We start from the raw sequence: 24,870 nt of genomic DNA on the forward strand, positions 1-24,870 counted from the left end.
ATAAAATTTTCAGTGTTGCAGTATACAGTGTGTCATCATCAGTTTTCTAGTGGTTTACTTTCTTTTGTATCGTTGACTCCAAAAGAAAAAATAAATTGTAGAGTTTTAAGCCCTAAATTAACAAATAACCTTTATCGAGAATTCACTAAAAGGGTTTTATTGCACTTGTATGTTACTTACAAATGAAAGCTTTTTTCTGATGTTGATTTCATTTTCAGTCACTCTGCATTAGCATCAGCTAAGACCCTGAAAGCTAAACATATGACCCACTCTCATGGATCTTAGAAGTCAAAAGTAATTAGCATTGACAAGAGGTAAAATTTGCAAGATGAGTGCACAACCCCCAACAACCCCCTTATGTGCGTGAACAGATTCCCCTTTCTCCCAGGCTTATAGCATTTGATGTCTCCGGTATTGATCAGCGGTGCTCGGCCTCAAATGGTGCTCATCAGCTGATGGCTTTATCCGTCAATCCGGGTGGTCATTGATTGAAGCAGTTAGCTGTGTTATAAAGCTTGCTTTATGGGACAGAGGGCCCCCTCAGTGCATCAGTAAAGTCATCACTGCCTCATGTGTACTCCTTAATCCAGCAAAAACTAGTTTGACTAGTGACTTGTCACCAGTGTTGGCCAGGCGTATTTTGGTCTCAGGATATCCTGCAGAACCCAGGTGTCCATAGCCAAAAGTTTTATTTATGTCCACTGTGGAATAGTCAGACCCAGGCATCTGTAGCCAACAGAGTTACAACATGTGAAATGCTGTTTTAATTCAAAAGATGGCCTTTCTTAAACCTGAAGTACTTTTGTTACTACAACTAAAGATAACTAAAGGAGGAAAAAATGTTTTGTGTGTAGTCCTGTCCTGTTTGTCCTGTTTGTCTACCTCACCACTTCTTTTCTCCCCTTGTGTATTTTTTAACCTCCTAGGACCTGGCGTCCACATATGTGAACATCACATTTTGGATTATTTAGACCAAAATATTCCATTTTGCGCTACAAGGGCCTGATATCCAGTTACGAGGACATTATACTGACACTGTTCTGTCGAAATTTTATACGAATATCCTTATATGTGGCTCTCATTTTTCTTAGAAGCACAAATCAGGTTAAAAAAAATCTGGTAATTCTTTGTTTTTACATTCATCGGGTCCCAATATTCCCAAATATCAAAGAGAAATTAAAAATGTATGCCGTGGAAGAGTTCGAGTATTAGGAGGTTAAAGCAGAAAGACCTGAAACCCAAGTTTTCTCTATCACACTGCCTTCAGTTCTTAGAACTTATAGCCCTCAACTGAAGCCATAAAGTAACGTGCAAAAATACATGTAAAACAGTCCTTTTATGAAGCCTGGGGGGGCTATTGTACTTACTAAATAGCTGTTGTGTGTCTGTTTGCACCATGGCATTTTCCCCTCTTTCTATTTGTCTCCAGGCCTCCTTCCTCTAGTTGTTGTTGTTTTTAAGCTTTATCTGTGTTCTTTTTATTTGGTCTAAATAGTACTCCTTCCCCTCACTGTCGTACTCTTCCTGGCTTCAGTTGAATTTGAAGGGTGGAAAATTTTAAGCCTCACCTCAGCAGCTTAATCAGTGAAACACCTCCACCCCCTTCTCCCCCCTTTCATGCGTAGAACAAGCTGTATTCTCGTAGCTGTCACATATACATTCTTTACACTTTTTACTGGACGATCAGAGATGTTTGTTTTCAGCCAGTCTGCTCGGTTACTGTAGTCTCACTTGATTTTCAAGTTAGGCAGAGATTTAGAGCAGAAGTTATCCTTGATATATGGCCTAGTTTTAAAGTTTGACATTAGGATATAAAAAGGCAACATGGCATTTTATATTCTCTTGTTGAATACGAGTTCCAGCAGTTTTGGCAAACATGTAAATAGCAATCATGCATACTAATTTTTAACCTATAATAAATTGCTTTTGAGGACTAAAAATATGTGTACAAAACAGCTTTCACTGATCTTTTTTCCAAGTGAGAGTAACTCATAGGACAGGCCTGTATCATTAGTTTTACTACATGTGTTAACAAACATTTTCCCTCCCAACACTCACACACTGCAACACTCTTGCTGTTTTCTGCTGTTAGCCCCTGTATCTGTACCATGCTCATAGATTTTTTTCTAATCCAGTCATAGCTATAAGTCACAGAAAAGGAAACACCATCACACAATTTTAATAACGTCAAGCTTTAACAGAACAAATTGTAAATACATTTCATGCATGAGTTGCACAACAGGTTTCAGTAGTTCCTGCAGCTTGGCTGGAAACATACAGCCTGTAATGATAAATGTTGTTAGAGAACATTCAAGCACTTCAACAAGGTAAAGAATTGTTAAAAGAACATCCTGACAATCTCTCTGACCACAGATGTTTTCAAACGCATTCCTGTGACAATGTTTGCTTAGTTTCAATTAAAAGCTGTTGGGTGGAGTAACTTAACCAGATCTGTGATAAGTAAAAACACCCTGAAGGACTTGTAGGTGGATCCATAAACATCTGTTGACCATTGGTCAGTCAATAATCTTACTTTTTGTCAAACACTAAGCAGAGCAGAATTTAATGACTTTAATACAATTTATAGGAGACGGACAGAAAGCATCTGTCAGGATGTCCCGATCAATCAGTGACTTTAAATATATACCTAACCTTTGTCTAAATTTAATATAGCCTAATCTTATTATTTTAAACCTTGAAGGAGTTTTTCCTTTACTGCTTTGGGCTTACTTTGAAGGAAGCAGAAATACTACACATGGTCCTACAACGTTTCCCATTTTATATAAATAGGTTTTCCCTTGATATACTTATCAACAAGCAAAATATTCTCTCTCTGGACTGGGATAAATGTGCTGAATGTATGTTTCCCTTCTCTCTTTCTGATGTACAAGACATTTTAAAAATACCAGTGACTTTGAATAACCCTGCAGCATAAGACACCCCAACCACCACTTTTATCCATCCATCCACCCGTCCACTCATCCATCTCTCTGATGGCTCCGGTGTTGATTGGGGTCTGGTCAGTTGATCTGCCTGGTCTCTGGGAATCGAGGGGACTTGAGTTACAAATGGAGAGGCCGTCTCACTTTTCGCGCCATCCAACCTTTTCAATCCCCTTCCCCCTCTATTTCAACAGGTGACCCATCTTCATGACCCACAGAGAAGGAGTCATGTTTCTTTTCTTTTTGTCTTTCTTTCTGTACATCTATCCATCTCACCTCTGAGATACTTTACTGACAGAGCTGTCATAAGATTAAGGAGGTCAATCCACCAATACTTAAAACACCATATAAAATCTTGTCCACTTTATCGTTGCAGAGATTTCTTGACAAATTGCACTTGAAAAATTGTCAAATTCAGTTTCTAATAGTGTCATTGTGTGTATTCTTGACAGACTTCCCAGTGTGTGAACAGCAGCCTTTGAGATTTACAGCTTCAGACTTTTGTCTGGAGACTTGCCAGCTTTGCGATGTTCTACACCAGGGGTGCTCACACTTTTTCCTCATGTGAGCTACTTATAAAATGACCAAGTCAAAATGATCTACCCACTACAAAAATCCAAAACATATACTTATTTATAAATATATTGAGGATTCTTTATATCTACAATGTATATACATGCATAACCGCAATATCCAATATTTCACAACACAATTAACTATGTAAATTTTTTGTCATTACCTGAGTTTACTCTGATGACTTGCACTGAATTGAATCAGCCAGGGATGCATAGTCCGGACAGTAGCTGCTGACGGCCAGGTTTAAGAGAAAAAACCGAGAGCTAAAAATTGGAGTTAACTCGCTGACTAGCTTGTCAGTTTTACTACACTTCGCGCCGCTGTTTGCGCATGCGCAGCGACCTAAGCGTCAGAAAAAATCTGCTGTCATCTGACTGGCTTCCCTGTATCAATCAAGTGACGGGATGGATGATAGGCTGGCATCTATTTTTTTAATGCCATGCGATCTACCAATACTACCTTTGCGATCGACTGGTCGATCGCGATCGACGTATTGAGCACCCCTGTTCTACACGATCCCAGAGCAGTTGACAGTGCACAGAAGACAGCTCCTTTAATATACTGGCTGCCTGCTCACTGTAATAATTCTTACTAAGAAGCTCCTCTCCCTGTTTTCTAAGCAAATATAGCTTCAAGTGAATTATCCATCACTGAGTGTTTGCCTTTTTCCCCTTAAGTATTGTTCTTTTTATTGAGGTAAAAGGAAAACCTGGATGAAGGAAGAGAGAGGATCTGCTGGCTTTTGAATAAAAAAAAAAAAAAAGGAATTTATTAACCTTTTATTTAATTTTTCATCAACAAAGGGACATGTTAAATTCATCATATGAGAAAATGTTATTATTTGTGTAAGTCTGTAAGCTGATAATGGTGCCTTATGTAGTCCTTACATTGGTTAATCTCTTTACTGTGCTGTTGTTGGTATAGTGACATCATGCAGTGGCCGGGCTTGATAATGTTGTCACACATTATCTCTGTAGATGGATGAATGTGGCTTAACTTGTTCCAGTGTAATTCATTCTACGTGGCGTCCTTTATTTTGACTTCAACCTCACAGAGCAATAGAAAGCCTTTGTTTTTCTTGGTTTTTGTGTTCCTTATCACAGCAGCGGTCAAATACAGTTGACAGAAGATAAGTCATTTCTTGGCTTTTCCTGTCTTTTCTTTTTTTCCTTTGTCTGCCTGTCACCTCACATTAATTGCATTTTATTGACATGAAAGTAATGAAACCTCTGCAGCCAGAGATACAGGAGTATATTGACTGACTTATATTATATAGACTTTATTAGATGACTCTCTCTCTCTTTATGTGACTCTGCCAGCTGCAGCTTTAGCTTCATGCTTAGAATAGCAATGCATCTATAGTGTAATGTTACATTTAACTTCCCTTAGGTGGAGGGCACTACATATCTTAACACTTGATATGAATTGGTCCGTCGTGTGAGGCTTGGCTCTGTCTGGACTAAAGATAGCAAATTCCATGCACTCAAGGCTTTTTTACCTTTTATGTCCCTGGCCGTGCATTAAAAATAAAACAAACATGCCCCAGTGAACACCAGGGTCCTGACAATATTCTAGCCTGAAGTATGAACATAAACTAAACAGCCAGGGGCTGCCTACATAAAGTAAACTCCCAGCATGTGGAGCCCAGACACTTATCTCCCTTGTCAGTGTCTCCCTGCCCCAGGTTAATGAAGGGTTTGGGCTGGTCTGTGTTGGTATTCTCTAAAAATGAAAACATATTTTTCTGTATTTAGATGCAATGTCATCAGACAAAATTCCTTCAAGATGGATGGGAACAAGGATTTCTTTCTATTGAGAGTAGTATCTAATATACATGCACAGAAAACATCAGAAGCAGCATATTAGGGATTCATAAAAACTTCATCTCAGCACTTCAGAGTATAAAATATCATCAGTAAGATCGGAGCAGTCTCAAGGAAGTAAATATTCTGGTATTATTGTTTAACTAACAGTGAATGTACTTAAATTGAGATGAGGAAACATAAGTTAAAAGAAACAAGAGATAACTTTGGTTTAGTCTGATCTGCTGTGTAGACGTGGTGTTTGAGGTAGCGAGGAGGAAGAGGAGAAAGGTCTCGGTCAGCGGCACTCTAAAAGGGTTCAGACACTGCTACAAGGCCAGGGGCTGTTTGTGCTGGCTGACACCTTTCTTACTGCAGTAAGAATCCAGTAATCCAGTCTTTCTCCAGCTGGCTAGCTACCACACCTCCCCCTTCCTTTTCTCCTTCCTTACACCCTTCCTTTCTTCCCTCCAAAGGGGAATTTCAAGATATTAAAGTCATATTAAAAATAAAAATAAAAAAATCTAATCATCCCTGCGAGGAATTTCTAAATTGATCGGAAGAGGTAAAGAAACCAAAAACGATGAGGTGATGTGATGTGATGTGGTGTTTAATCCTCTCCCTCCTCTTTTCCCTGTCTTTCTTCACTGTAGATGACAGTGAAACCTCACACCAGTCAATGTTCATTTAGTAAAAAATTCATTTCCTGTGTGTTGTCCGCTGTAAGGCTGTCAGGCTGTCACTTAATTATTTAAAGAAATGCCCATCAAGTGAAGTCAGCAATATTTAATTTACCACTACTGGCGTCAGGGGCACACAACTGATTTATTATACAGACCCTGTAATGTGAACAGCTGTTTCCTGCTAAAAATAGGTCAGAGGTCAGATAAAATGAACTTGTTCCTTTTTTTTGGTCATTTAGATACAAAGTCATGCATTTTATTCTCTCTCTAAGCAATAATTATAATACATCAAAAGGGCAAAATGGGTTCTTTTTTCTTTATCTGGTTTATTTCTGCCATATTTCCTTATGAAGTGATCACAAGCCTCTGAAATGATTTTTAGATACTGTTTTATTTATTTCATATGATACTGTGTTATTGTGAGTTTTTTAGATGAGGAGTTTATATTTCATAGTTGAACGCACTTGAATCATTACGGGAAAGCATCTTAATTATAAAATATAAGAATAATGATTTGTTTTTACTCCTCAAAATATTGTTCCACGAATACATTCCTCTTGCATTTTTGTCCTTATAATCTGCATCCGTTATCGTCTGAAGTCGAGTTGTTTGAAGGCTAGCCCTGTGGCTCTTGTGTTCTTGGTGGAAGTTGGAGGAAAGAGTTGGGTAGTGGTTCGGGGGCCCTCAGCCACGGCACTTCCCACCAGAGCGACCTCTGACCTCTGGTGCCATTAATCACTAGGCTTCTGATGGCCGTGTCCCTGGGGAAAAATCAGTCCGGGGCAAAGGATGATGGGAGGTGAGGCCTGCAGCCAATTACAGATAGACTCAGAGCAGACCAATGGACAAATCAGGTCTTTACAGAGAGATGAAACGCCCAATAGCTGTCTGCTTGAGGAAGAGATGGTCTTGTGTTGGTTGTGTTGGTAATCATAAAGTCTCTAGTCTTCTCTAGTGGAAATTAAGCATTGAGGTTGAAGTGGGAACAGGTATTCCACCAGAGCAGAGTGCATGCGAGGCAGAGTGCCACTGTGATCAAAAGAGATGTTTGGGCCTGGTCTAATTAAGCCTGTTAGAGCTAAATGTCTCCAGGGTTGGAAAGGGAGCAGATGTTGAACACCAAAGGCTGGTGACATGCTGGTTTTCGCAAATGAGGGAACTGTCTCTGGCTAACTGCCCAAGCCTTGCTAATGTGATTTTTGCTCAATTACAGTATTATTAAAGGTGTTTTCCCACTGCTTTCACACGTGGCTGAGCAATGTTGAAATGTGAAACGTGACTGATGTCACACATGGAATAATTAATCCTTTTTTTTTTGTTTTTTAAAACCACATCTGGTCCACTGAAGATGTATAAATGGATATTTGTGTTTGTTTTCTTCTGTCTGAAATTGTTAACTTTTTGGCTTTATGGGTTATGTTCTAAAATTGTATGTAATTAATAAAGTCTTGTTTTGACTTTATTGTACAGCAAATGATGACAGAGGTGTTGGCGTGAATAAAAATCCTAACCAGCTGCTGGCCTGTCACTATGGGGCCAGCGTTGTTGTCTCATTTGTTGTGCTGTCATTGTTCACAGCCTGGCCTGTATGAAAACATGGCTTCCTGCTGACCTGCAGTTTAATTCACACATCAATAACCCCTGGCTGATCTCTGACCCCCTTAGTTGTATTAATTGTTTAATGTAGGATTGATGTCCAGCACTGCACCAAAGAATGATGGTCGCAGCGTAGCGCTGCTGGTCCTTTTGATGCATTGCTTGTTAGTAGAAAATTTAGTAGAAGCTCTCCATTCTTCACCTGCTACATTTGAACATGTCAATTGGCCAATGGCAGCTGTTTTGCTGGTTTTTGCTTTGTGTTGATGTTGTGTTTTTATATATATATATATATATATATATATATATATATATATATATATATATATATATATATATATATATATATATATATATATATATATATATATATATATATATATATATATATATATATATATATATATACATACAATTTCACTATCAGTCAAGCTTTGAAGTCAAACTTTGATGGAAGCTGGCACCTTCACCCAGATATTAGCACCAAAGAAAAAGCTGCATGCCAAAATGAAAACAAAACTGAGCGGTTTAAATCATTCTAGAAAATTTTATTCATTCATTTATTGGGGTGAATGAGCAATTTATCCAAATCTGTTTAAAAAAACAACATTGCAACAATATAAATTTAAATTTGGTGTTGCTCTTTCCACCTTACTCCCTCTAATACACAGCAACTAATCCACACTATTATTACTCCAATTCTTTCCTTCCTTATTGCACATATTTCATCATTTTAGCAGGTTTTATTTACTTATTTTGATAATCAAATGATCAGAGATAGTGGCGCAACAACTGTGTAACCAAAATAAAAATGTCCCAATTCTAATTCACTAATTCGTCCTTCGATACTCTGGTAAAACTTTTAGTGCCCAGCTAGTCTGGTGCAAACAAATGGGCTGTAAATATGACACATTAATAGTTTAAGTTTTGTTATTCATGATCTTATAATGATTAAGTGGTTAAAAGTACTTCCCTCTAAATATATCCCTCAAAAGGAAAAAGTGAGGTAGGACTTTTGTTCATTAGGATTATGGTTAATTTAATGTTTTGCTAAATCCAGTGGAAATGCACACCTAGTCTTAAACAGAAACCTTAAACAAATTCTTGTTCCTTTCTACGACTCATCTTCTCTCTCTTACCACAGGACTCAAACTCAAATAATCTATAAAAGAAACTAGCATCTTGACAAGCTCACTCTTGATTTTCCATTAATTGGCTGTGAAGATAGGATCCCCTTTTCCCACAACAATTTTGTGCAGCTTTAACAAACTAAAAAAAATCCATCAGCTATAAATACTACATTAGATGTCACCATCGACTGTGTTATTTATTTATATGAATAAAGGTGAACTTTTTTAATTTACTTCATTTTACAGATACGGTGGTCTGTTGTGTGTGTGTGTGTGTGTGTGTGTGGGTGGGTGGGTGGGTGGGTGGGTGGTATTCTTTTAGGTGTTTTCTGCTTTTTATGTGTTATCGTACCTACCAGCTTTCTGGACTGTCCTTAAATGCTTAACCCTTAGCAGCAGGATCCAAAAGCCTTCAGGCTTGATTAGTGCACAGAATAATGAAAAAGTAGCACCAAAGTTAGCCTGTACTTCCAAAGCCCGTTTAGAGAAAGACTTGTTAATAGTGACTTTTGTGTAACAGGTTAGAGACGATTGATTTTCAGTGGATACAGTAGTAGTAAAAGATTTCCTTGACCACTAACATTAAGACACCTAAAAGGTCATAGTGCTTTGCTAGTGCCATCATGGTGTCTTGATCTCCCCACTCCAAAGGTCCATGTGTTCACCTAGGACCTTTGCACATGGCTTAAAGACATGTTGCTAACTTAGGAAAATGAATCGGGGCTAATCTTCATGGCCTGATCACACTGCTATTTCACAGAGTCATTAATGAGTCCAATTCCAGGTTAAGAGCAGCCTGTGGAGGGGCTGGCGGATTGACTGGCATTAACTGTGAAGACAAATCTGTACGATTCCCCTGTGCTGGGCCTGGCAGCAGTAACGCAGAGGGGTGTGGATTTACTCCGTGCAATCCTCTAAATAAGCTTCATTATACCAGCCTATCCATGAGCCCCCCCCCCCCCCTCACACACCCTACCCACCGCTGCCTGTGGATTAGCAGGTTGTCACGATCCTTCAGTCCCCTCCTCCTGCCTCATGCTTACACGGTTGCACATTGCACTTTTTGATTCTGTTTCGTACAGGAACCGCCCACTACCCCTCCCTCTTCATCCACCCACCGTATCCTCCCCTCAAGCTCCCAGCAAGCTTCGCTGCAGATAAGCTGTTGACAAGATTAATGCATCTGTATCAAAAGTCTAGAGCAGCTTTGCTTTGTGTTGTTTGTGAATCCCCTTTTCCAGGTCAAGCTAAATTGCTTAACTGGGCTAATGTGTTTTCAAGGCAAATTTCACAGGAAGTAGCCCTTGCCACCCATGTCTAACCAGTATCCTAACAACCCTTAACAATATGTAGAGGTCACAAAAGTATATTGGGCGCTTCACCATTGACTGATATTTTGAAGCAGAATCCAATTTTCACTGAAAAAACTTCAAATCAAAGTCATTCTTGCCTCTAGGCCGATTTGTGTTGGCAAGACAAAGTGCCTGTTTTAATTAATTAAGAGTCATAACTTTTACTTCAAATGTCACTCAGAAACTGTATGTGTATGTAAGGCTGATAAAAATGCTTAAAGTTTAGTGTTGTTGGCCCACAATGAGCTTAAGCATGTTTTCGCACAGGTTATATTTATAGTACACATGCTCAGTGTTTCATCACAATACAGCTTTTATTTCTGGCTCAATCCAGACTGCTGGCCTAATCAGCCTCACTCAACCTACCAGAGCTCTGAACAAACGCTCACATGTTTATTTGCGATCTGATTACCAGAAAGAAAAACGGTGAGGACACTTTAAAACTTTACCACAATAAAAAGTAGATATGCCTGCCAACACACATTTCTATCTGTCATGGAACTCAACTGTGTAATTGCATCAATGTAGCAACATGATTGACTCATATGATTCCCCTATCTCACATTTGCTTGACTCTTTGTGTGACTCTTTGCTATTAAGATATTCCTTCAGGACTTTCTCCTCTAGTGTCTCTACAAGTCAAGATATTTCAGCAGAAATTCGAGTGTTAAACACAGGTCCTTTTCCATTGTATTAACATTTACACCTTTTTGCATGTTCCAACCACAGACCACTCTAAGGGTTGTGCTCGTGGGAGTTCACGAGTACTTCTGAGTGGCCCTGGAAAAAGAAAAACTGCTGGCTGGGCTCACTGTGACTAATTAAACTGGAAACAACTGCCATTTTTTTTTAACATAGCAGAGGAAAGGTTTATGGTCATTAACTTTAGCCATGCACTGTGCTTAAATAGCAACACAGCCAGTATGTTGATTCTCTCTGCTGCTTCTGTTATTGTTGCTGCTCTGCCTTGCTTTGAATTGACGTGGCAGTCAAAGTGGTTGTTCAGTGCATTAAAAACAAAAAACTTGAAACGGCTGATTAGGATTGTTCCACCTTGCTCCCGCCTTATTTTTTTATTAGATTTTTTTTCCAAAGTAAAGATGACTATTGGTAAAAGTATTTCATTTTAGAGGGAACTCCATTGTGTGTCAGTATTTGGTCAGAAAGAGCCCATTCTCAGCGTTAAGGTTCAATGTCTGAGTATTAAAAACTTTATCCATGTGAGACATAAATGCACTTTGAACCAAAGACATCCTTTGTAAGACATTGTTTATAATTAACTGAGCCATATTTGTTTTCTTTTCCTGTCTTCCGTAGGAACCCCAGTCAATCGTATTCCAATCATGGCCAAGCAGGTCCTAGATCTGTACATGCTGTACAAGCTGGTGACAGAAAAGGGAGGCCTCGTCGAGGTTATCAATAAGAAGATCTGGAGAGAAATCACAAAGGGACTCAACCTGCCTACCTCCATCACCAGTGCTGCTTTTACTCTGCGGACACAGTAGGTCTTTGCATTTGTGACACAAAGCTAACTAATTAAAGGTGCTGGAACCGATTAAAGAATTTCAGCAGCTTTCCTCACCGTGTGGAAGCCAAAAGCTTCTTCAGGCACTAAATATGTTCATTTCGGGAGCATTTCAGCCATCATTTCCAGTTGTCCTTCTCACTATGTCTTTTATTTTAATAATTCCAGCTGTCTAGAGAATTGTTGCGACAGCTAGTTTTACTTCCTAGTATACATACGGAAACACGCCTCCTGCACGCACATGCAAGGATCCGCTCTGGCTGCAGCTTCTAAGTAGACATGTTGTTAGGAGTGTTTGGATTTGTGTGTTGGAATGAGTATGAATGTCATTCATTAGAACCCATACCTGTGTATTTATACACACACACAAGTTTTCTCCACTGGCCAAACTTTTCTCTTTACCCCGAACCCCTCAGTGCATTACATCACACATGATTGATTTCCATCGATTTAATGATGTGAATTTGGTCAGAGTTCACAGTGACTAAGGTGGGGTTTGATTGACAGCTTATAATGTCGAACCCTGACTAAAACTATATCGCTCTCTGGATGGGAACCCTTTAGCAGAGGTAACACCTCTATCTTGTCCAGCAGTACATATCCCTAATGAGCCTTGATGTATTTTTAATGTTGCTGGACTGTTGTGTAGCATTGGTCGGCTAGCTCTGTCTAATGGATGCTGCTGCTCATGCTTCTTATTGATCCTTGGTACTTCTATCCCACCATTATGCAGTAAGCACGCATAATGTGTATAGTGTGCTCATTTATGGCATGGAAAACATTGCAGAGCTGTGACTCTGCATACTTGCAGTGCTGCTGTGATGTCATGCAAAGTGCACCAAACATGTTTTGAGCAAAGCTTTAAAGCAGTAAATTCTATATAAATTCATACATTTAAGAAAGGAGGTTACTTTCAGTTTACTGAAGTGGCTTGATTTATAAATATGCAACCTAATGTCTGTTGTAAGGATCAAATATTAGAGAAATAAAGTTGCAAATGGTTTTTAATGTGTGAACGTGCACAAAGGATTGGACAGAATCATTGTGACAGCACTGCTGGAGATAAAAGGTTAGGTCTTTATTCAAAGCAGTCTGTTTTTTGTTCTAAACTAAAGTACAGACAAAAAAACAAAGTCGCAGTGAAATAAAACAGAATTATCTCTACTATCTGAACAAATACACTGAGCTATATACACATTCGGATAAACAGTGCATCTCTCGGTGCACATGTATTGCTTGAAGCAGAATCCAATCTATGTACTGCAGTTTTAAATGTCCCCATGTGTGCTTTTTTTATGTTCTGTCACATTAATAGAGTGCTGGATGCTCATCTTAAAAAAAATGGTCAGAGTGTGTTAGCATATGTGCAAGTAATCTTTGTAATAATTTTTTTTGCCTAGTCTTAGCTCTCTGTGTGAGAAAATTGTTAATAGGTTCATCTCAGGTGTTAATCTCTAACTGTGGTCTGAGAAGCCCCGCCCATTTGCTGTGCAAATATTTGTTTGCAGCCAGTCAGAGGAAAAAAAAAGTCGTCTTGAAGTTAAGGGAAATGGAACTAACACAACTTGCTTTGGAAAATAAGGACTATTTTAAACTGTAAATGGTGGGAGCCTACTGTAGAACAGCCCAACAGTAGCTAGGAGTAAATTACCAGAATAGGTTCACCTTAAGTCAAATAGCACTGGACAGTTTTTGAAGAACCAAAATGTTAGACTATTGACAGGCTATTAATGAGACATATTCAGTTTCATATTGGAAGAAGGAGAAAAATGTTTTCTTTTCTTACATATTCATAAAAAAGGGTGCTGATGCCACTGCTGTACATGCTAACAGATTCTCTCATTTAATATTATGTTTCAGCTGTAATGTTTTGATGTAGTCAAATATTACAATATTATTTCTGATATTTTCTGTGCAAATCTTTCTGTCGTGATCTCACGTGTTACTGTGCTTTGCGTTTTCCTTAAGGTACATGAAATACCTGTACCCGTATGAGTGTGAGAGGAAAGGCCTCAGCTCCCCAGGCGAGCTTCAGGCTGCCATCGATAGTAACCGACGTGAGGGTCGCCGTCCGTCCTACAGCAGCAGCCTCTTCCGCTTTTCTCCCTCTCCCAGCACTGCTCCCCACATCCTCTCACCCCCAAAGATGCACCTTTCCAGTCTGGGAGCGGGGGCCTCAGTAGCTATCAATGGCCTTCAGGCCTCACCGGGACCCTCTTTGAAGAAAGGTACGTGTTTGAAAGCTTGAGGTTAAAGAAAACACCAGAATCTGATCTATGCCCTTTGGTTAATAAATAGAAGTGGGGTTTACTTTCTGTTGCCTATCTGGCAGCTCTCAGATGTATATACTGTGTGTTAGTCTAAAGGTCCTTTGGATCAATTAAGGCCACAATGAACTAAGTAAATGTTCATATCAGAAACTTCATACTGGTTACTATAGCTGGGTGCTGCTTGTTAAGAACTTGAAAGAGATTGTAGAGAAATGCTGCCCTCTGTTGCAGTTTTGAAAAACTACACCTGTGAAAACAATTGATAAACCATAAAATAAAACATTAGCTACAGGAACGGCTCCGGTTTTAGTAATTTGATGAGGACTTTTCCCTACATATGGTGCCTGACACTTCGTAGCATTGTGGTCTGTTTTTGTCAAATATCCATGTGAATGTGAGTGTCTGCTTCCGTGTGTGTCCCTGTGTGTTTGTGCATTTTTAGTGTTCATGTCTTTGTATATGTATGGAGTTATCTGGGTGGAACCAATTCTGCCTCAGGCTATCGAGGCCCTCACCTTTATTACGGCTTAATAACATAGTTGGGGACACTTTGTGAACTTTGCCTTTAGTCCACATAGTTGGGATCTGGTTGATAACTGTCATTACACTGCTATCTTTTCTGAAGTTACTTTAACTTTGTTGGTGTGCGACTCAGTTGTGAACCCCAGCAGAATCTGTGCTTTAATTTAAAAAAAAAAGGATTTTGACTCATATATTGGATGTAGCTACAAACCAGTTCTACTTTGTTATAAATCAGTGCGTTAAAAAATATTTATAACAACAGAAATTAAATCAGATGGCTAAAGATCAGTTTAATCAAAACGTTTTAGAGACATGTAGAAGGCTTGCAGTTTCTTCTTTGTTTCTCTTTTTGTGTACTTATACTGCTTTCATTACAATCTGAACCAAAACACAGCCAAATGCATTTGTTAAAAAATGTAAAGGAGTCCAGCATAAAGTTTCAGACACAAATTTTGCTTGTCTTCTGCAAAAATCTGACATTCAGTCTGTTTTTTCTGCTGTTCAGCTAAACATTTCTCACACAAAATGCAACTTTTTTGGAGATAGATATACATACTAGTAAAATATAACCGTAACCTATACTGAGTTTTCCATGGTTTTTTAGAGGTTGTGTTTCTGGGAAGTGGTGGTGTTATTTTAAGGTTGTTTCCCTGTGATTGTTTTATTTTATTTTATTTTATTTTATTTTATTTTATAGAGAATAACCCTTGTAGTACCCCTGTACTTATAGTCCAAAGTCTTTAATCTTCACAAAATAACATGTTTTAGAAATAATGCAAACTTATGTGGATAACTTTAACTTGCACACATAAAAAGAATAAACATGATTTATCAACACAACTCCATTTGTGGAGTAAGCGTAGTCAGGGCCTACAAGTTTCTGGCTGTTGTATATATTTGTTTTTGCTGGTGAAACACCAAGTTACCGGAGTATTTGTGTTGTGTTACCAGCGCCTCTCTTTAGAAAAGTTCAGTCCTGGGTAACCTGTATATGTTGTAGTTCAAGTGTCCCATTGTGTGAAGTAATGCTGCCTGCTTGTAGCCACTGTGAAACGCATGCCGATAGGGGTGATTGGGTTACTATAATTCGGCTGTGAATAGGAGACATTTCAGTATAACAGTTACTCAGATGTTGCGTACTATCTTCACTGCCCCAGAAAAGGAAATGATACATGTAACCTAAAACCAGATGTCTCCCTACTTCACTTAGAAATTGTGGATCTTCTTGACAGATACATTTGGGGCTTGTCTAAACTCTGGTGTCTTGCAGAATTTGAGGCTCTTTCACACAGCACTCACATAAGCCTTTCTTGAAACATAATAATCATTTGTGATCATTTCATTAAAATTTGTAGTTCCAGTTGCCAGCTTACCTTTTGTCTGAGAGCAAGAAACCATATACATATTTTTGTTTTGTTTTGTTTTGCCAACACACAGACCTCACACTTTTGTTTTTCCATCCATTCTGATGTATGTTGCCTAAATACAAAATTGGAATCATTTGGCTGAGCAAAAACATTGAGGTCCTTCATATCAGCTTTTCTATAGTAGAAAAAACCCCTTAAGTACTGGGTTTAGTATAGTACTATGGATAGTACATATACCCACTTGTCCAATCAAGGTGTGGGCTTTACTATTATAGCTCCCATTAGGTAGGACTGATAACCTTTCACATTCACCTTGATAGATTCATGCATTTCAGTTTTCAAGTTACACAGAATCACGAATCACTCCTTTTGACTTATTCAGACTAAACTTCCATTTTTCCTCCAGATGATCTGACCCCACCGATTATGGCTGCAAGACCTTCCATGGCGCTGGCTCTGGGTCAGCAGCAGGTTGCTGGCTTGGCCAGGGCTGCCACACTGGAGCAGCTTAGAGAAAAGCTGGAGACTGGTGGTGGAGAGGGGCCAGAGAGGAAGATGGCCCGCCTGGCAGAAGAGCAGCAGCGCCTGATGCAGCAGGCTTTCCAACATAATCTACTGGCCATGGCTTCCCAAATGCCTATGAACCTGCGTCTGGGAGCCCCTGCTATGCCTACCAGAGGTCAGTGTTGAGAAGTTTGTTGAGATTATGTCTAAAAAAACCCTGGAAATGAAATACAGTGTTTGTTTTTCTATTGAAGTTAGAGGTATCATATCATGGAATCACAGTTTTAGTGTGTTTTGAGACATCTGTAAACTTTGGTGAATGTTTGTGGTGAATATCCACCAATATTCTCCAAAGTCTGGATATCTCTAAAGAGCATGCTGCTATCATGGACCCAAACCTATTGCTGTACATGGGATTGGTAGCAAAGCATGCATTAGCCAACAGAAAAAAATCTTTAAGTGTAAGATATTGTTAACATCTTTTCACTGCTTAAATTTTTTCTTTCTGTGGGGAAACCTGAGCTCGTTTCTTGTTCTCATCAAACCTACCAGGCTAACTCTTCTGCCAAAAACAAATGTGTTTTCCGTTGCAGAGCATGTAGCTGCAACCGATTTACCAAAGCCCATCAGTTAATATGTTTTAAGCTGCAGCAAGAGTTTGCAGAAATCTGCATACATTCTATTCTGTAATTATTTGAATAATTTCATGTATTTCAGGAATAGCTGACAGTGCTCTTCCCTTGGTTAGATGTTGTTAAATTGTTTTTCTTGACCATGGAAATAATTCTGTCATCATGCACATTAGTTGTGTAGTTTAGCATAAACTGTCATGGGTCAAGGGTCAAGAAACTGACTAAATACATATTATGTATTAATGGTGAAATTATCAAGAAAGAAAATACACAAAAATAATCTCTCCACTCTTATTTATGTTTTTCAGAAGAGAAGCAGCAAGACATGTCTCTGAGTATCTCAACCAATGGAAATTCCAGCATTACTGTCTCAGTAGAGGTCAATGGCACAATCTACTCAGGTGTGTATAATAATAATAATAATAATAATAATACATTTTATTTATAGGCGCCTTTCAGACCCTCAAGGTCACCTTACAGTAACACATAAACAATATGACAGATCAGGTGCAATTCTAAACAGATGGGTTTTGAGTAGTGATTTAAAAGTGGTGAGACAGTGTGTGGTCCGTAGAGCAAGTGGAAGTGCATCCAAAGTCTCGGGGCAGAACAACTAAAGGCTCTGAGTCCCATGGTAGTCAGGCGAGCAGGTGGAACTGACAGAAGGGAAGCTGAAGAAGAGCGGATTGTACGAAGGGGTGAGTATGTATGGAGAAGATCGGATAGATATGGGGGAGTAAGGTTATGAAGCGCTTTGAAAGTGAGGAACAGGATCTTGAAATTGACACGGAGGTGAATTGGGAGCCAATGGAGCTGTTTAAGAACAGGTGTTATATGTTCAGTGGATCTAGTTCTGGAAATAATACGAGCAGCTGTATTTTGAACCAACTGCAGTTTATGGAGGGATTTATGAGGTAAACCATAGAGAAGAGAATTACAGACGAGATGTGACAAGAGCATTGACAAGTATGGCGGTACTGTGTGGTGTGAGTGAGGAACGAAGACGGTTAATATTACGGAGATGAAAGTAGGAAGACCGAGTGATATTATTTATATGTGCTGTGAAGGACAGAGTGCTATCGAGGATGACACAAAGACTCTTAACCTGAGGGGAGGGTGTGACAACAGAGTTATCAATGGATAACGAAAGACTGGTTGGAACTGTAGTCAGTTTTGATCTGGTGCCTGTTAAAATGAATTCTGTTTTATTGCCATTAAGTTTAAGAAAGTTGTGAGTAAACCAGACCTTGATTTCACTTAAACAGTCAGAAATGGATGTGGGTGGGAGAGTAGCTGTGGGTTTGGAGGATAGGTAGAGCTGGGTGTCATCTGCGTAGCAGTGAAACTGGATGTTATGCTTCCTAAAAATATTACCTAGGGGTAGGAGATAGATGATAAAAAGTAAAGGACCCAGGACAGAGCCTTGGGGTACACCGGAATTAACTGGAGTAGATACGAGGGTGGGATTAGGTAAATTTATTTTGCTTAACCTCTGGAAGGATTCAAGCATCAATGTTCATTTTTAACTAATGACATTTCTCCTTTTTCTTTAGGAACCCTGTTCGCCCAGAAGTCTGGTGGGGCCCCGGGGCCATCTGTGTCTGCTGCTACTGCTACTGCTGTTTCAGCCTCCCCTGCTGGAACCAGCGCAAGCTTTGGTTTTTCCGCACCTCAGGCCCAGAGCCTCAGCCCCGCATCCTCCTCCTCCTCCAAGGGTCCCGGCTCGGCTGAGCCGACCCCCACCGGGTCACCCTAACTCAGGCTGCCCTTTGTACCTTCTCCCCAGGCCTCTGCTCCTGCAGGAGGCCCAGCATGAATATACAGTACAATAAGAAACCGAAAAGAAACTGTTGCACAACAAATACCTCATCAACCTGTCTTGGCTGTCCAATCATGAACACAGAGCCTGAAAATTTAATGATATATCCAAAATAAATTGCTATGCATTTTATTTTGATCTAACACACACACACACACACACACACACACACACATGCACGCACATACACATAGGAACACAACACTACAACCACATCATGCACAGACACACATCACATATATATACTTGTTAATCCTAATCGACATGCTAAACACAATCAGCTCAGCCAAAACCCACTGACAGGTGTAGTCACAACCGAACTTGAAAAGTTTTATCTTAGAACATTTTGTTTGTTTGTTGCCATTTTGTTGTCTTTTTTGATTTTGTGTTTTAGAATGATTTTTTTTTTAGTTTTTTTTTTTTTTTTTTTTTTAGTTTTTCTCCTTTTACATACCTCAAATCAAATAACCTGCAGTGGTGTCTTTACCTCAGGAGCTGTAGTATATTTAACCTGAATCAACTTTATTTTTATATTCTTTTTGACCTAGTTGCAATCAGGGGAAGTTGGGTAACTGTCACCAGTGGAAACCTGTGTACAGAGCACCCCCCCTCACAGTGATGGGCCTCCAACTGGGGCTGCTCAGGTGTCTTCAACGTGCTGTGGCGTCAAACTGGTGATGATCTGATACTGTAGATCAGCAGATTAAATACCTCATTTCATCCTTTCAGCTGCCCTCAGTTGAGCTCTTGAGAAGTCCATTAGAAAGGTTGCAAAGCTAAAGTTTAAGTAGTTTCAGCTCCACGTGCGCGCACAAAGTTGGGTTAACAGTAACAGGCCCGTTAGAGCTTGCGATTTGTGTTTCACCCATAGCGGTACAGAGAGGTAATACTGAGGCATTCCTAGCTCCTGCAGACCAGATTTGAGTTTGTTGTTCCCCTATTTTTATTTTTTTGTGTGCATCCTTCCTCCAGCTGAATGTCGAGTTGGGTGGCATCGTCATCTCTGACCACACATTGGCCTCTCTGCTTTGGGGAGGGGGGGCAGCGTCTCTCTCAGGAAAAGCAATGTGACAACTGCAAGGAATCACTGTCAGTTTAAAAAGACACAAAAAAAGAGGATTAATACGTGAAGAATGCACAAGCCTATGTGACTGTTTCAAAAATACCTCATCAGACTCTCTGAAAAGGAGAGTAACACTACATACCTCAAAAGGCTGTGAAGCCATCGAGACTTGACGCCCCGAATCCTACGTGAACTGAAACTGTTATGGGCGTGCTGTCACACTGCTGGTGGTTTTTGGGGACAAAGAAGTGGGATGGGCTTGATATATTTCTCCTGTATTTACTTGTAGAACGTGTTTCATGCTTGCTTCTTCTTTGTTTTTTGTTTTTTTCCCCCTTTTTTAGGTTCATCAGGTTGTCTGAGAAGAATGATATATCTGAGGTGCTTTTTCAGCAGAGAGGAACAGACAAGTTATTTTTTCATTGACATGTTAATTTTCTTTCTTAAAAAAACAAAACAAAAAAAAAAACCAATGGTGTTTCCATAGGGGTAAGAAAACAACCTTAAGTTTGACTGTGTATGTTGAAATTGCATCTTTTTTGTGACAATGGCAAAATCATGATATGCATTTGAACAATCATGTGACCAGTGTTTGTTTTTTTTTTTTACACCTCCATCCTCTGGTTATTGCACAGCTACATACCAAAGACTAGCACAGTCAGTCCTTATGAACTCTTTGTACAATCCTGCTAACAGGATGCTGATGCACAGCAAGCAGGTCTGTGTTGGACTGCAAAAGGTGTCTCTTTCAGACTCTTTCAAACTGACTGTGAGGTTTTTTTTTCACAATTAGTTAGTGGAAAGTGCATTTAAAACTGTAAAGACTGAAAACCCAATTACATGACTTGTACAGGTGGGCATATTCGACCCTTTTAACAGATTCCATTATTTAAAACTGAAGGCCGGATACAGTGGCCTCATTAACAGTTGCATTTGAATAGTTTGTTTAACCTGTTTGTGCAGTCCCTCACAGACAATGTGGACAGTAGCCCGCATTTTCTTTTATCAATTTACCCCAGGCACAGCTTGATTATGATGAACATGTTATTGTAGGATGCTTTTCTCCCTTTAAAGATTTTTTTAAAAGCATTGAAACCCCACAAAAGAACAACATTTTCTAGCTTTACTTGTGTTGAATGTAAGGCATTTTAACTGTTTAGACCTTTTTACGCCTAGTGTGGTCTGAGGTGGGCAGCTTTGTTGCTTTTCTTAGATTGTATTTTAGCAATTATGTGTCAGGTTTTGCAGTGCAGATCGCAGGTCAGGGTTTAAGAACCTTTGAGAACTGCGCTGTTAGTCTGTCAGTATAGCCTTCGCAACCTTGTATGACACATAACTGTATTTTATAAAAGGTGAGGAGTATAGATGCTGCCTTAAAATTAGTTGCTGGTGAGATGCAGTCCATGCAGGCTTCCCTATGAAAGTTTTTCTCTTCAGGCTTAATCGTTTTGCTGCCCCCCCCCCCTTTTTTAATTTTATTTTAAAAATCACACGTTAGACACAAGTTATCCCTCAGTTTCTTGTGTTATCAAGTGAGTTTTGATATTTATTTGTTTTTTCCCTTTTCCTGGTGGACCTTGCTTTTAGTAACAATCTGCATTATTTAGGCTGCCACTAAAATATTTTCTGTTTTCCAAGTCCATTCTTTCTGTTTCTTGTGCTCATTCTAAGCAATGACTGTTTGATGATGTAGCTTCACTACCTTTGTACATTAGTGTGTTTGTGTGTGTGTGCAAGCAGGTGCAGTATATTGAGTAAGTAATAACATTAAAGGCACTGCAGGTGGCGCCACTGGTGAATTTTTTTTTTTTTAATGCTGAATGAGGAGGTGAAAAATGACTTTTAAGAAATATTTAAGTAGATAAGGTTTATCCACATTTTTCTGCTATATACTCGTACAGTTCCGGTTTGTTCCGAGGTTGAAGGGCATTTTTGGTGGTTCCTCATAGACTGAGTAAAGGGTCACTTTTCTTCCTCAGTGTTTGCTTCAACCCGGCAACCACTCTGGTCACTGTCTTTCAAGGCTCCTGTCACTTGCCACTTGTATGGATAGGTGCATTATGTATAATGTGTTGTGCCTGTATACCTGCATCCATGTGTGGAGTGTGAGTGAGTGTGTGTGCCCCCCCTCCACTTCTTCATACCACATTACCTCAGGGCAGGGAGCTGCATTCAGTGTTGCATACGATGTTGAAGCTGCATTGAGGGATAAATGCTGATAGAAGCTGCGGTCACTTCACAGAATGCTACTTTGGATTTGGTGTCTCTTTTCTTTTTCTTTTTGTCGTCAATAACTGCATTATGGCAAGGTCTCGTTACTCAGGAAGCTGTGAAGTTGGAAGTATGCGGAACCTTTTGATTTTGGAGTCAGTTCAATTTTAAATTGTTTAAAAACTAACCTGATCTGTGTACAAACAGGTGCATATGCAAGTGGTTATTGAATACCTCATTTATCAATTTTATGTTGTTTTTGGCTTGTACAATGCTCCGTATATTAATTCAACTGTGGGGTTTGTGCATATTTTTGTACTGTTATTATTATTATGGACATGATAATAATGATATTACTGATATTATAGTTTTCTCTTTGATTAAAGCAAACAAAAAATAGGACAAAACATGAATGCTTGTAAAAACTGGTTTGTGCTGATTGTATTTATGAGGAGCACTTTTCTAAAGTGGTTTTCACACATTCAGTTTTGTTCATATCAGTTAATATAAAGATATGGTTCTCAGGGCTTTTAACTTGTATGTCATGATAAAGTTTTACTTTATATCCTATGTCCCTGTGTGTTGGTTAGTTGCTTTCTTTCCCCCTTTTTCATCTGAGATCACCATATAGGAACACACTAACATGCAATCAACACTCTTGGGGGGGCTTATTGTACATTTTTGCCTTGAAGCTTAAATATTGAAAAGCATTTTTACAATCCTTCAAGTTAATTTCCAGTAAAGCTAACTTTCTCTTCGTAAACAGTCCTTATTAGGTTAAGTCATTTCAATACCAATACCAAGAAGTACAGTATTGTGCAAAAGTGTCGAGTCACCCTTTGTTTCTTTATACTTTGCTTCACTAAATGGCTAGGGTGTCTTCTTTGTTGTTCTTGTTTTCTTAGGTGATCTTCAAGATTTTGAAAGACAGCAGGTCATGTGGAATCAAGAATATGCAAATGTTAAATTTTTGATTTGAACTGTAAAACACATTGGAGGCCGTGTCATGGCTTGGGCCTGCATTTCAGCCAGTGGCAGTAGGGATGTAAAAGTAAAAGCAAGCTTTTGCCTCACTATTATTCAGGCACTGTGTGATCTTGACAGCAAATGGAATAAAAGTCAGCAGGCCTCCAAAGACTAGCGTTGAATGTCCTTCGAGAAGCCTGGAGAACATTTCTGAAGACAACTTAAACAAATTATACAAAGGCTTGCTTGAGAGAGTTCAGACTATTTGGAAGAATTAATGTATGTAGTAATATCAAATATAGAATTCTACACACTCTGTTTTATGTCTTATATATTGTATTTTCATATATGCTTACACATTTAAATAAATAGCTGCACCTATTGTATTTCCTCTTTTTACTAGCAAAATAGAAATAAATGCGAGGTGGCTCAAGGTTTTTGCACAGTACTATGTCTCAAGACTGAAATCTTTGGTTTAGCAGTGTGAGTTGTTATTGGTTTCTCAAGGGACTATGAAGACACAACACTTGCAAACCAGCAAGTTCCAGGAACATTGTGTTCAGGAAATAATGTAATACAAGCAGTAACAATTCTTATCTTTCCATCAGCCCAGTGTGTTTCATAGACTTAAAAAAAAAAAACACAAAACAAGTTTATTGATCATTAACAAGCAAACATGAATTTGTATTTTGAGTTGATGAACGTGGAGCTGTGGGAACTGAGAAGGTGACGTTATGTAGGTGGAGCCGCAATGAAGGAGGACCTGGTTATATCAGAGCTCTCATGTTAATAACTGACAGATGCTCAGGCAGATCGTTCCTGTTGATGGCCCCTTAAAATCTCTATGGTGATGTACACAGCATGTTGGGGATGATGCTGCACCATCAGATCCACAGTTTGGGGGCAGTCTGCCCTCTCCAGTCTGCCCCCAAACTGTGTCTCCAGTCTTGAAGTTCTTAAACTCTTCCTGAGTCAATTTATTCAGCCCTTCAAAAGCAGCACTTTGATCTGTGCTCGACTTTTACACTTTATAGTATGTGTCATAGACTGATATAAATAGTCAATGGTGCATACATATGGAGATGTGAAAAGTGTTTGCCACTTTCATGGTTCCTTTTTTTTTTTTTATTTGCATATTTGTCACATTTCAGATCCCCATGTCATTACTTGAAATGGCCTAGTCGAAGTCCTGACCTGAAGCCAATTGAGATGCTGTGGCATGACCTTAAATAGGCAGTTCACACTTTAAAACCCTCTATTGTGGCTGGATTATAACAATTCTGCAAAGATGAGTGGCCTAAAATTCTTCCACAGTGCTGTAAAAGACTCATTGCCAGTAATCACAAACACTTGATTGCAGCTGTTGCTGCTAAGGGTGGCCCAACCAGTTATTAGATTTAGGAAGCAACCACTTTTTCACACAGAGCCATGTAGCTTTGAAATTTCATGTCCTTCCCCTTAATAATAAACACTTTCATTTAGAAACTGCATTTCATGTTAACTTGTGTAAACTTTTGTATATTTGTGTGACAAACATACAAAAAAATCAGGAAGGGGGGAAACACTTTTTCACACCACTATACAGAAACATATGAACATATTTTTCAGGGCTGAAAAGCAGAAAAAAAACCTTAATTATTAGTAATGCCCAGAACAAAGGAGTGACTCCTATGGTTGCAAAAAAAAGTGGTTCTATAGTAATCTTAAACATGTCCACAGCTCTGTTGATTTTACGGATTACCGTCCTAATGACTTTGTCTCCATCTCTAGTTTTAAACCCTATTAAATATATCATGATGCTCACTGTTACAGCATGGTAGGGGAAAACAGAGCACAACACAAATGTGGCCCCCTGCACCTTTGCACCCACAGAAGGACCAGTGTGACCACAAAATTTGCTGTCTGGACAG

General features: G+C 39.2%; 1 protein-coding gene across 2 annotated transcripts in view; it reads left to right on the forward strand.

The window, feature by feature from the left end:
- The window catches only part of LOC146639358 (AT-rich interactive domain-containing protein 3B), a 57,034-nt gene extending 37,999 nt beyond the window's left edge, over positions 1-19,035 (forward strand). For both annotated transcript variants that reach the window (XM_085361739.1, XM_085361788.1), the window contains exons 5-9: positions 11,399-11,582; positions 13,575-13,834; positions 16,172-16,444; positions 17,210-17,302; positions 18,455-19,035. In XM_085361739.1, the coding sequence (XP_085217865.1) occupies positions 11,399-11,582; positions 13,575-13,834; positions 16,172-16,444; positions 17,210-17,302; positions 18,455-18,657 (1,013 nt within the window). In that variant the 3' untranslated portion in view covers positions 18,658-19,035. The remainder of the gene's footprint in view (positions 1-11,398; positions 11,583-13,574; positions 13,835-16,171; positions 16,445-17,209; positions 17,303-18,454) is intronic.
- Positions 19,036-24,870: the final 5,835 nt, after the last annotated feature.

This window comes from Diplotaxodon limnothrissa, linkage group LG1 (genome assembly GCF_057381915.1).
Source record: "Diplotaxodon limnothrissa isolate DT_005_m linkage group LG1, D_limnothrissa_male_GT1.1, whole genome shotgun sequence".
Lineage (NCBI taxonomy): Eukaryota > Metazoa > Chordata > Actinopteri > Cichliformes > Cichlidae > Diplotaxodon > Diplotaxodon limnothrissa.